Source organism: Pan troglodytes, chromosome 2 (assembly GCF_028858775.2).
Source record: "Pan troglodytes isolate AG18354 chromosome 2, NHGRI_mPanTro3-v2.0_pri, whole genome shotgun sequence".
NCBI lineage: Eukaryota > Metazoa > Chordata > Mammalia > Primates > Hominidae > Pan > Pan troglodytes.
Genome location: NC_086015.1, coordinates 190372331 through 190384567, shown reverse-complemented (window position 1 = coordinate 190384567; position 12237 = coordinate 190372331). Strand labels below are relative to the sequence as shown.

The window sequence follows — 12237 nt, the reverse complement described above, 5'->3', positions numbered from 1 at the left end:
AATGAATACCTGAAAATGTGGAATTGGCTTTAGAATCAGGTAATGGGCAGAGGCTGAAAGAACTTGGAGGAGCAGTCTAGGAAATGCCTAGGTTCTGATGAAGGCTTAGAAGACAAAAAGACTAGGGAAAGTTCGAAACTCTTTAGAGACTGGTTAAGTGGTCATGACCAGAGTGCTGATGGAAATATGAACAGTAAAGGCCATTCTGATGAGGTTTCAAATAGAACTGAGGAACAAAGTATTTGAAACTGGAATAAAAGCCATCTTTCTTATAAATTTGCAAAGAACTTGGCTGAACTGTGTCCACACTCAAGAACTCTGTGGAAGGCCAAACTTGGAAGTGATGAGCTAAGGTATCTGGCAGAATAAATTTCTAAGCAAAACAAGCAGCTGCATGGTTACTTTTGGCAGCTTACACTGAGGCTGAGGAACAAAAAAAATAATTGGAAGAATTTATAATTAAAAGGGAAGCAGAGTGGAAAGATTTGAAAATTTATCAGCCCGGCCATGTAAAAAGTGAAAAAGCAAGGATGTAGCCCAGAGGCCATTTGCTAAAGAGATTAGCATGGCTAGAAGGGATCCAGGTGCTATTCCTCAAGACAATGGAAGAAAGACCTCAAAGGCATTTCAGAGATTTTCAAGGCTGCCCCTCTTATCACAGACCCAGAGGCCTAGGAGGGCAGAATGGTTTCAGGGAGCAAGCCCAGGCACTTTCTGTGGGCTTACTGCCCAAGACCACCTCCAGACTCTGTGCCCCAGCACAGTACTCTGAGGACACCCCAGCAAGAACTCAAGCAGGCCAAGGTGTGGCTCATGCTGCAGATCTGGAAGGTAAGTCATAAACCTTGGCAGCATCCACATGGTGCTAATTCTGCTGACTTGCAAGAAGCAAGAGCTGTGGAGGCTTATTAAGCCTTCGTCTAAGTTTCAGAAAATGTCATTGATAACGTGACAGCACAGACAAAGACTTGTCATGACAGTAGAGCCACCACAGAGAGCCTCTACTAGAGCAATGCCAAGCAGAAATGTAGGGTCAGAGCTGCTGCAGAATGTCTTCAGTAGGGCAATGCCTCATGGAGCTCTGGGAATGGAATTCCACCAAGACCCCAGCCTGGAAGAGCTGGGTGGACGGACCCCAATCAAGCTTCAGAGGCAGAGCTGCCCAAGGCTTGTGGGGCCCAACCCCCATACTAGTGTGTAGAAGATGCCAGAAATGGAGTCAAAGGAGATCATTCTGGAGTCTTAAGACCCAATGTCTACTTTCTTGGGTTTCTGAGTTGCTTAAAGCCTGTTACCCTTTCTTTCTTTTCTATTTCTCCCTTTTGGAATAAGAATGTGTACGATATGCTTGTCCCACCATTGTATATTAGAAGTAGATATTTTGTTTTGATTTCACAGGCTCATATATAAGACTTAGGACTTTGAACCTTTAAGTTGCTGCTGGACCAAGTTAAGACTTTGGAGCTATGCAGATGGAATATATGTCTTTGTATGTGGGAAGGACATGAGTTTTTGGGGGCTAGGACAGAATGCTATGGTTTGAGTGTCCTCTCAAAAACTCATATTGAAACTTCATCCCCAATGTGGCAGTATTGAAAGGTGGGGCTTATAAAAGGTGATCAGGTCATGAAGGCTTTGCCTCACAAATGGAGTAATCCATTCATGGATTAATAGGTTAATGGATTAATGAGTTATCATGGGAGGAGAACTGGTGGCTTTATAAGAAAAAGAAGAAAGACCTGAGTGAGCACATTAGCATGCTAAGTCCCCTTGCCATGTGATGCCACCTTGTGATGCCATAAAGAGTCCCCACCAGCAAGAAGGCCCTCACTAGATGCAGCACCTCATCCTTAGACTCCTGAGCCTGCATAACTGTAAGAAATATATTTCTTTGCTTTATAAATTACACAGTTTCGGGTATTCTGTTGTAAGAACAGAAAATGGGCTAAGACAAAATAAATAAACAAAATGTGGTATATACATTCAAGGAAATACAATTCAACCTTAAAAAGGAAGGAAGTTGCGATACATGCTTTAATATTACATATCTGGAAAATATTATGCTAAGTGAAATAAGCCAGATGCAGAAGGACAAATATTGTGGCTACTATGCCACTGGAAACATGAAGTCATTGCTTGAAATAAATATGAGGGGAAGAAAATAAATGACTCTCTATATATTAAAGTAAACTAGGTAAAATAGTCAAACTCATAGACAGAAACTTGAATGGTGGTTGTCGTGGGGCTGTGAAATGATTTGATAGTTTCAGTTTGGGGTGATGAAAAGGTTCTGGAGATAAACAGCAGTGATGGTTACACAGCAATGTGAATGTACTTAATGTCACTGAATTGTGCAATTAAAAATGGTTAAAATAAAAAATCTTATGGAACACCAGAGGGAAAACATACTTTAGAATCAGTTAGGACATGTTGACTTTGAAATGCCTGTGAAACAGTCAAACAGAGATGTCAAGGAGAACATAAATGTAAGAAATCAAGAAGAAAATTCATGCCTTGAGATGTATATTTGAGTCATTAGCATACAGATATTAAAGAACACTCAGAATAGATTCAATCAGCCAGAGGACATGGACAAATATGAAAAGATCAAAGAGACTAAGACTTGGAATTGGAGCCTAAAGAATACCAACATTCAGGAGGCAGGCAGAGGCAGAGAAACCTGTAAAGAAAAGAGGAAGGAGACAGAAAAGCTGAAGGTAAATCAGGAGGGTGCGCGTCCCTGAAACCAAGTAAAGTGAGTGTTTGGAGATGGTCAATAGTGTTGAACTCCTGTGAGAGGCCAAGAAAAATAAGGTTGAAATGTGTTCATTGTATGTAGCCATAAGATGCCTGATTGTGAGCTGGATGAGGACAATTTCTGCAACATTGTGGGGTGAACGTTAGCCTGTAGAATTAACTGGAAGTGTAAATGTGGAGGCAGCCTATGAACAGTCCTTGAAACATCTCATTGTAAATGGAAGGAGAAAAGGCAGGATTTGGCTGGGCGTGGTGGCTCATGCCTGTACTCCCAGCACTTTGAGCAGCTGAGGCAGGTGAATCACCCGAAGTCAGGAGTTTGAGACCAGCCTGGCCAACATGGGAAAACCCCGTCTGTACTAAAAACACAAAAATTAGCTAGGCGTGGTGGCGGGCACCTATAATCCCAGCTATTTGGGAGGCTGAGGCAGGAGAATCGCTTGAACCAGGGAGGCGGAGGTTACAGTGAGCCAAGATCATGCCACTTCACTCCAGCCTGGGTGAAAGAGCGAAACTCCAGCTCAAAAAAAAAAAAAAAAAAAAAAAAATAGAAGAAGAAAAGGCAAGATTTGTAGGGGAATGTGTGGGGTTGACGCAGGTGCTTCAGCACAGAGAACAGAGAAGTTGAAGGTCCAGGGAGAGGGCAGATGGAGCTCTGGTCTGAGCTTTCATCGTCAGAGTTGACCCAGTGGAGAAGTCCTGGTGTATCAGCCAGAGTCCTTTGGTTGAAACACACAGAGATGGCAGCTGATTTAAGCATAAAAGGGAAAGTATTGAAAAGCTATGGGGAAAGTTCACAGAATCAGAAAGAAGAGTGGAGAACAAGTCTCAGCAAACGACAAAATTTGGCCATGCTCTAGAGACCATCCGGGCTAACACGGTGAAACCCCGTCTCTACTAAAAATACAAAAAAATTAGCCACGCTTCGTGGCGGGAGCCTGTAGTCCCAGCTACTCGGGAGGCTGAGGCAAGAGAATGGCGTGAACCCGGGAGGTGGAGCTTGCAGTGAGCCGAGATCGCACCACTGCACTCCAGCCTGGGCGACAGTGCTAGACTCCATCTCAAAAAAAAAAAAAGAAAAAAGAAAAAATTGGCCATGCAGGAGATATGAATAGGAAAAACAATAGAAACAATTTTACAATTATGTCGGGGGCCACCACTGGAATTGATAGGCTCCATCCGTTTTTAGTGTTTTTATCACTTTGTTTATCATTGAAATTCCAATCAACTTCTCTTAGGGCATGTGCTCCTTGCTTGGGAGTTGAGGGGAGGTGCAGAGTTCCTTGATATGCCACCACGTTATATTGCATGGGGGACAGGTAATTCCTGGAAAAGGAAGTCAGAGTGCTATTTTTAAAGGATGTGGAGTGGATGCTGGGCCCCCAGAAAGAAACCCAACCAGAACAGGACTGCAAAAGTCAGAAACTGGAAATTGTACCTTGAGAAAGTCAGAGCAAGGACACTAACCTTGTCTTCTGATACTCTTTCAGTACTTATGCATTCATGTTTTCATTCAGTTAGTGTACCACAACCCAGAGCGGAGGGAAGTTAACATCCTATGGGGCAACCTTCAGCTATTGGAAGGCAGGAGCCAGGGGATAGGTAGCCCTTTACTCCCAAGTGATCTGGAGATGCATTTCATCCGGCTTCTCAGATGGTTTTCTGGGACTGAACAACCCTTCACCAGTGGAGATGGCCAACTTGACAAGACCTCCTTTCATTGGATTTCCCTCCTGCTTTGCTGTGCTCCGTCTGCCTTACTCCAGCTTTCTGAGGTCATGCTCCCCAGTCAAGTACTATCACATAAACCTCTGCCTTGACTTCTGCTTTCTGAAAACACAGGCTAAGGTAAGCGCAAGGCGAACCAGGAGCGAGAGGGTGGGGTGGGGGAACAGGTGACAGCATGAAGTAGAAGGCCTGAGAAGAGCATCTGAGTTGAGACTTGAGCCAACACTTGAGGGAGGTCACAAAGTGAGGCAAGTGAATTTCTTGGGAAAGACCATTCCAGGCAGAGGGAACAGGTAGAATAAGGCCCTAAGCACGTACATGCCTGTGTATTTGGGGAACAGCAAAGAAACCAGGGTAGCTACAGAAATGAGGGCAAAGAGCACTAGAGGATGTCAGTAACATGGCTGAAGCCACACCACGTTTGGCCTTGCGGGACTTGGCTTTTACAGAACACAAAAGGGAGCGCAAGAATGGCAGGATCTGACTTAGGTTAAAAGGATTGCCCTGGCTGCAGTGCTGAGAAAAGATCTGTATGGGGAATAGGAAACATCCTCCCCTGTGGGATCCCACTTGTGAGAACCAGAACCAGAAAGTGAAAAAATTCAAACCCTTTTGAGGGAGGCTTAAAAGGAAAAGCCTTTAAAAGGCAGAACTATCCAAAGATGGCATGAGCTGCCTTGGGTGGTAATGACCTCCTGTCACTGGGGGTGCTCAAATACAGGCTGGAGAACTTGTCATTGGAAAGTGTGTAAAAATGCTTTATATGGGCTAATACAGGATGGCACAAAGACAGACTTCAGAATGCTTCATATCGTAAGAGCATCTAAGACCCAGAGACCCAGAGAAAATAATGACCCCCCAAAAGTCCCAGCAGAACCCAATTAAAATCAAATGAGGACCCACAGCTCCCAATGCAGTGTTCAGGGCCCTTCACATGACCCCATGCTATCATCTTAAAACAAAACAAAAATAAAAACAAAACGCTGTCCCTACTTCAAGTACCTTAATTTAAACTGATTTGCTCTGGGATATGTAAGTTCAAGACATAGAAAGAATGAGTGGTGAAGTGAGAAGGAGACTCTGAATATCGTCACAAGCATAATATGCTAGAGAGGTGAAGATCTGGCTGGAGATGGCTCAGCTTATTGGTTCATTTATTCATTCAATACATTTTTATTGAACATTTGTTATGCATTCAATAGAGGTGAATGAAATCCATGGAGTCTATGCTTTTTGGAACTTACATCCTAGCAGGGATGAGTAATTATAACAAGTTTTATGAGTGTCCCAGCAAGGGTGGCAGAGCTCAGTGACAAAGACTCTCAGAGCAGAACACAGCCATTGTAGCAGCAAACCTGCGGGAGCAAGGGAGTGTGAGGGACGGTGAACTCCCCAGAGCACAGGCTGGGGAGTGAGTAGGGCAGCTAGAGAAAGGGAAGCCGAGCCCCAGTCCTAAAGAATCCAGGGCAAATCATCAAGGAAGATCTCAGGGCTCATTTTTCATAAAACTAGATGCAAAAGGAAGTCTATCCCTCAGTTAGAAGGCATTACACCAGGCAGTACAGGTCGATCACCTGGGTGTTTTATTCTAATTCAGATGCTCAGGTCCCACTTCCCCCAAATTTTGATCCCATTGGTCTGGGGTAGAGGCTGAGTACTTATATTTCTTTAAAATCTCCCCAGAATTTCTGAAGTACAGCCAGGGCTGAAAACTTCTGTAGCAAGCAGAGATGTCTGAGAAACCAGAGAGCACCCCCTATATTCCGCTGCACCCACAGTATTCATTTCTTCCTCTAGTCCGCATATTCTGAACACCTACTGTCTAGCAAGTGACTTGCTAGATAGCAGGTGTTCAGGATATGCGGACTAGAGGAAGAAATAAATACTCTGTGAATGAAGTAAAGGAAGCCATCGCTGCTTACTTGAATTCGAGCCAGGATAGGAGTAAAACTGACCTTATGCTGATCCCCTGAATGACTGACTTCCATCCCTCCTGACTGTGGACAAGACTGGCCCAAAGCTGGAGCTAGATAGAGCCTTATGTGGCAGTGGGGTCAGGGGGCAGAAGGGAGAAAAGGGGAGACAGGGTGGCGAGATGGAGGGGACCAATAGCTCATTACAGATCTGGGACTGTGGGGGAATCTCAAACACACATTAATGACTACTAAGCCTTATGGAAGATATCCTGTCTTTATTAAAGTGTCCCATCTTTACATAAGTGACCCCCTTCCTCCATCACTACAGATGATGGTGACTTTCTATTAAAGAGGAGAGTAGTCAAGTTTTTAACAGAGGTGGGGTAAATGAGGCCCCTCAAAAGTGCAGCTTGCTGCCTCTCCCCACCAATTCCATTCCAGACCCTCCACTGTCAGAAAGTCTCTCCTCCCATTTCAAGCCATATCACATCTCATTTTAGAGCCTTGTAAGGTTCTCCCACATATCTGTGCACTTCCCCATGGACAAAGCATTTTACATCTTTAACGCCCTCTCTCTTGCTGAAGATACCCCATCCCTGTGGCTTTAGGGGGACAGCTGATCTTTGGCAAGAGGCCTCATGCTTGGCCAATGTGAGAAAGCCATTCAACTATAATTTCAGCAAAGAACCCAGGAGGCCAGGCCCCTGCTCCTGAATTCTGGCCATCAGCACTGCTGAGAATCTGCTAGACTTGGTCCCTGAACTCTGAAGACCCTCCATTATAAGGCCTCCCAGAGATTTTGTGCTTTGCTTCTAAAACTCTGTCTTCTGAACCTCCCCTAAATTCTCGCTAGAGAAAGTGGGAGATCATGAGGGGCAGGGGTGAGGGACTAATAAGAGCAAGGTCGAGCTCATTACTGTGGAAAGCCCTTTTGAAATCACCCAGTCCTCTAATTTTCAAACTTTTTAAAAGTAGTTAAACTTTTTTTTTTTTTTTTTGGTACAAAAATCTTAAATGGAACCCCATCTAAAGTAAAGCTGTTCTGATCGAAGCAAGAGGAGGAGGTAGGAGTTGGAGGATGGGTGTTTAGACCAGGAGTTGGAGACACCCACCAGCTTAGCCTACTTTCCAAATCCAAAAGTCCCTGAGCCACCTACGCAGAACTCTGGGGTCCTGGGTTTCACTATGATAAACCAATGATCTTGCCCAAACCCTAAGTTTTATAGATGGAAAAACTGTATAATTTGTCCAAGATCCCCACTGAGTCAGTGACATCACCAGCGCTAGAAGTTTACACTATTCTCAACCCACGTCTCTCCTCTACCCTCGCATCAGCTAACTGGCACCCTCGATAGGCTCTGGGCCCAACCACGGAATCTTATACGGAGCTACGGAAAGAGAACTGCAGGTAGATGATCAGCAGCAGGACCGTGGCCCAAAACAAGCACCAGGGGATAGAGCAGAAGTTCCAGCCTGAGCCCGTCTCGTCCTGCGACTTGGTGGGGCTGGGCGCCCGGGAGAAGGTGTAGGTGGTCGCCTCCTCCTCCAGCAGCTTCTCGCTGGGCTTCCAGTGCACGATGCCCTCCTGGCAGGCCTCGCAGAACTCTCCGCGGTGCCGCCGGTTGTCCTGGCGGCTGGCCACGTGGATGCGGTACTGGCCGCCGCGCTCGCCGTAGCACTGCTCGCGCAGGCTGGTGACGAGGTTGTCCACCAGGCCCTCGATGTTCTCCTCCAGCATGCTGGACTCGTCCAGCCGCGCCGTGCCGCACTCGTAGCACAGCTGCTTGAAGACGCGCATGCGCACCGAGCCCGCCCGCTGGGCGCGGTCCAGGAACATGTGGAAGAGGATGACCACGTAGGGCGACTGCCAGGTGTGCCAGCACCAGGAGCAGTGGAACCTGCGGAGACGGGAGGAGAGGGAGGAATAGAAGACGGGCGGAGGTGGTGGAAACAGCCCTAGGAATGGCGTGAGGGGACGTGGAGGCTAAGCAGAGCCTGGAGGTGGAGGAAGTGTGTTGCCGGCGCCCTGGGTTCATTAGCTTTCCCCAGGAAGCCACTCAGCCTTGCAAGTGCCCCTAGGACTACAGCAGGTTCCTCAGGATGTCACCGGGCATCCAGCAGTGCTCTACGTCCTCAGCGCTTTCCAGAGGCCTAACTCCCAACACCCCAGCATTGGGCGTCATTCTTATTCCTCATGGGCAAAATGCGCGTGGTGCACTAGGTGAGTCCTTCCTTCTCACACCAGATAAGAAACACATAATCCATCTGCACATTTCTATCTGTTAACACTGACTGTGAACAGGCTAGATCCAAATTAGGAGAAAATGACACCATTACTAGCTATCAACGTCCAGGCCAGTGTCAGAGTTAATGCATCACAAAGCCTGGAGGTGGAGGCAGTCTGTGCCCAGATCCCCAAGGCCTGTAGTCTCCCAGGCCTGACTGGGGCCAGCTGGGGATTACAGGTCCCCAGCCAGGTCTGGGGCAGCCACAAGCCCTCCCCACTCAGCCCCCACAGCCTTCCAGGTCTTCAAGAAGCTCCTGATCCTGCCTGTAAGTGTCCAGCCCTTGACACCCCTCCTGTCAGCCAGTTTAGGAGCTTCACATTTTCATTCTCTTCTTGTTCACACATCTTTTGGGGACTGTTTCCTCTCTCAGACCAGACTACAAAACCTGGATTGAAAAATGTCGTAACTAGAGGGACCTGGAAATCACCTAATTAATGTTTTCTTTTATGCTGAGACAGAGTGAGAGAGGCATCCATGTACACACAGCTAGAGGCAGAACCGGCGCCCAGCACGTAACAGGTGCCCAGTAATGTTTCCTGAATTGAAGTGAATTGGCTGAACCAGGGCAAGCAGGAAGGCCTTGCTTCTGACTTCCAGGCTGCACCACTCAGCCTCCCCATCTTATGTCTCAAAGGTAAGCCCCTACACTCTGGACCCATGAACAAGAGTGCTAGAAATTCATCTCAGATAGTTTTTACATACTAATCACCTAGAACTCTTCTTGAAATCAGATTCTGATTCAGATCTAAAAGGGGCCCAAGATTCTGCTTTCCTAACAAATTCCAGCTGATGCCGATCCTGCTGCTCTGTGGACCACAGGCTAACCTCTCACTGTGCAAAAGGAGAAAGCCAGGTCCAAGAAGAAAATCGAGTTCCTCAACAGCCATGGAGCCAATGGCAGAGCCAGTTTCTGGCACATCTCATGTATTCAATATTTTAAGTGAAATTAAGTTGAGTTAAATAGATTTAAACCGGTCCCAGGACCAGAGCACGGACGTCTCGACCCCCAGTGGGCCTCAAACCCTTCTTCTCTGGTTTTAAACTACTTTTTAAGAGACTGTTAAAATAGAAAATATGTAAAATGTCAGTGTGTAGGACTCATACGTATATTCTATGTCTTTATTTTCCAGACGGAAAAATTGTGACTCAGAGAGGAAGAGTAACACAGGTGATCAGTAGAAGGGCTGAAATCCAACTCAAGTGTCGTAGTTCCCAGTTAGGGACTCTTTCTCTGACTTCCAGTCTACGCCAGCCTAATAGTGAGATTGAAGCTAAACACTTGGGTTCTACGTAATCTTCCTCTCCTTGGAAGGTGCCCCAGAGCTAGGGACCTAGAGGCGGCCTGCAGGGATCCACCTTCCTGGGCTACTCACCTGCCTGAAGCATGCAATTCCAGATACTGCTTCCAACCAGGGCTCAGCACATTGTGCTTGAGGTTGGGGTCTATGATGAGGTCCCAGCTGTCAGCCGGCTTTGCCTCCTCCATCTTCTCATAGAAGACTTTCTTCCACTCATCTGTGGTCACGCTTTTACACATGGTCTCGTCAGTAGTGAGGGAAGGCAATTTCCACCTTAGTGAGAACACGGAGAGTGAGGGTAGGTGCAGGGCAGGGCAGCGCAGTCTCCACGGTCTAAAAATCCTCATCGACAAGACCAGGAGGAAGCAGGACCCAGCTCCCTCCTTTGTCCGCAGTGGAACCTGTTTCCACGGCAACCAGGCAGGTTGCCAGAAGACAGAGCTTGGGGAGGAGGGAGTCTCTGAAGAGGTGTTTCAAGGCCCTGAACTGAGATTGCAGAGGCAGAGTTTGTGGGTCTAAATGATCCAAGACAGAGTGGGGGACCTGACCAGAGACTGAGCTTCAGACCATCTCACCCTGGCCTGGAAAGAGTATGGGGAGGTGAGGACTGGGAACTGGCTCAGTTTCACCTTGCCGCCCCCTGGAGGCATCATCAGCATCTGGCTGCTATGGTAACCATGATGCCTTAGGCAGCCAAGGAGAAATGAGGGATGGGGAGATGTAAATTTGTTAGTAGATGGAGCAATAATAATAAACTCTCTCTCGGCTTCCCCAGCCATCTTGTGACCAGCACTTTGCCATTTTCAAAACACAATTGGAGGTCTCTTAAGTTATGATTACTATTGCTGCAGTACAGATCAGGAGCCTAGGACTCACCTAGCTTATAAATGGCAGAGCCTGTATACAAATTCAAGCTGTTGACCCCAGACCGGTTCATTAATTCATTCATTTCAAACATATCCGAGCATGTGGGTAGGGTTTGCAGACATGTGCCAAGCTCTATGTCAGTGCTTGTAGCTGACTGTGTACTGAATAACTGTGCAATAGGATCCATGCTGCAATGGCCTTGTGCAAGAACAGCCACCTGTGCACAAAGGTAGGAGCATTGCATCAGCCAGGCAGGAGCAGACAAGATTCTTTCCAAGCTGATTATAGAAGCGCAGAAGAGGAGCACCACCCACAGGCAAAACAGCCTTTACTATACATGCCTCTGCTGCTATTTTTAATAAATTATTTTTCCTTTTAAAAAATCATATGGGTTTATTCTAGAAAAAATACAAAATATAGATGAAAGAAAAGAGAAGTAAGACTCTTCCATAATACCCCACACATTATGATATGTACATCCCGCTTACCATTTTTCTGTACAAGTGTATGTGTGTGTATATACACACACATTCTGTACACCACATACATTCTATATACCACATTGTGACATTTTCAAAAAATAATATATCATGAATATTTTTCTAGGTCATATTCCGTAGTAGTATATTATGGGCTACCTATATTCTGTTATATGGATAGGCATAATTTATTTAGCCAATCCTGTCTTTTAGGGCATTTTGGTTTTATTTCAGTTTCTCACATTACACTCTTCCCATCTATTTGTATAAACTTGTTGACGAAGCTCATCGCATGCATTAGAGACAACACTTCCTACAATTGGAAAACACGTCTCTTGACTCCACTCTCTCCAAAAGCTTGGTGTGGCTAGCAGAATCTGAGCAGGCTCTTCAAACAGTATGAATTTTGGACAGCCAGCAGATCTTGAAGTTTAGTGATGAAAAAGAGGGACTTAAAATCACCCATCTGATACCAGAAACCATCTTCCAAGTGCTTCTCCTGCCGCTTCATGGATGTTTGATGCCTTGATTTACACTATTTTAACCTCAGTTTATTCATCTTCTCAGTGGGATAATAACAAAACAGTATCTGCTGTGATTAAAAGCAGGGGCTTTAGAATGGCTTGCCTGGTTGTGGTGGTGGTGGTGGTGGTGGTGTTGTTGTTGTTGTTGTTGTTGTTACAGAGTCTCGCTCTGTTGCCCAGGCTGGAGTGCAATGGCACAATCTCGACTCACTGCAACCTCCACCTCCCAAGTTCAAGTGATTCTCTTGCCTCAACCTCCCAAGTAACTGGGATTACAGGCATGCGTCACCACACCTGGCTGATTTTGTATTTTCCGTAGAGATGGGATTTCACCATGTTGGCCAGGCTGGTCTCAAACTCCTGACCTCAGGTGATGTGCC

The 12237-nt window shown here is 46.2% G+C and overlaps 1 protein-coding gene and 1 long non-coding RNA gene across 2 annotated transcripts; one reads left to right on the top strand and one right to left on the bottom strand.

The window, feature by feature from the left end:
• Positions 1-5578: 5578 nt before the first annotated feature.
• Positions 5579-11225, bottom strand: RTP1 (receptor transporter protein 1). The gene is made up of 2 exons (XM_001158125.6): positions 10063-11225; positions 5579-8299 (listed from the first exon to the last, which is right to left on the bottom strand). Exons 1-2 carry the CDS (start codon positions 10332-10334, stop codon positions 7780-7782), a joined length of 792 nt encoding a protein of 263 aa, XP_001158125.4. The 5' UTR covers positions 10335-11225; the 3' UTR covers positions 5579-7779.
• LOC104005894 (uncharacterized) lies at positions 8792-10776 on the top strand. The gene is made up of 3 exons (XR_001713845.3): positions 8792-8954; positions 9148-9323; positions 9820-10776. It is a non-coding gene; the product is annotated as an uncharacterized LOC104005894 (long non-coding RNA).
• Positions 11226-12237: the final 1012 nt, after the last annotated feature.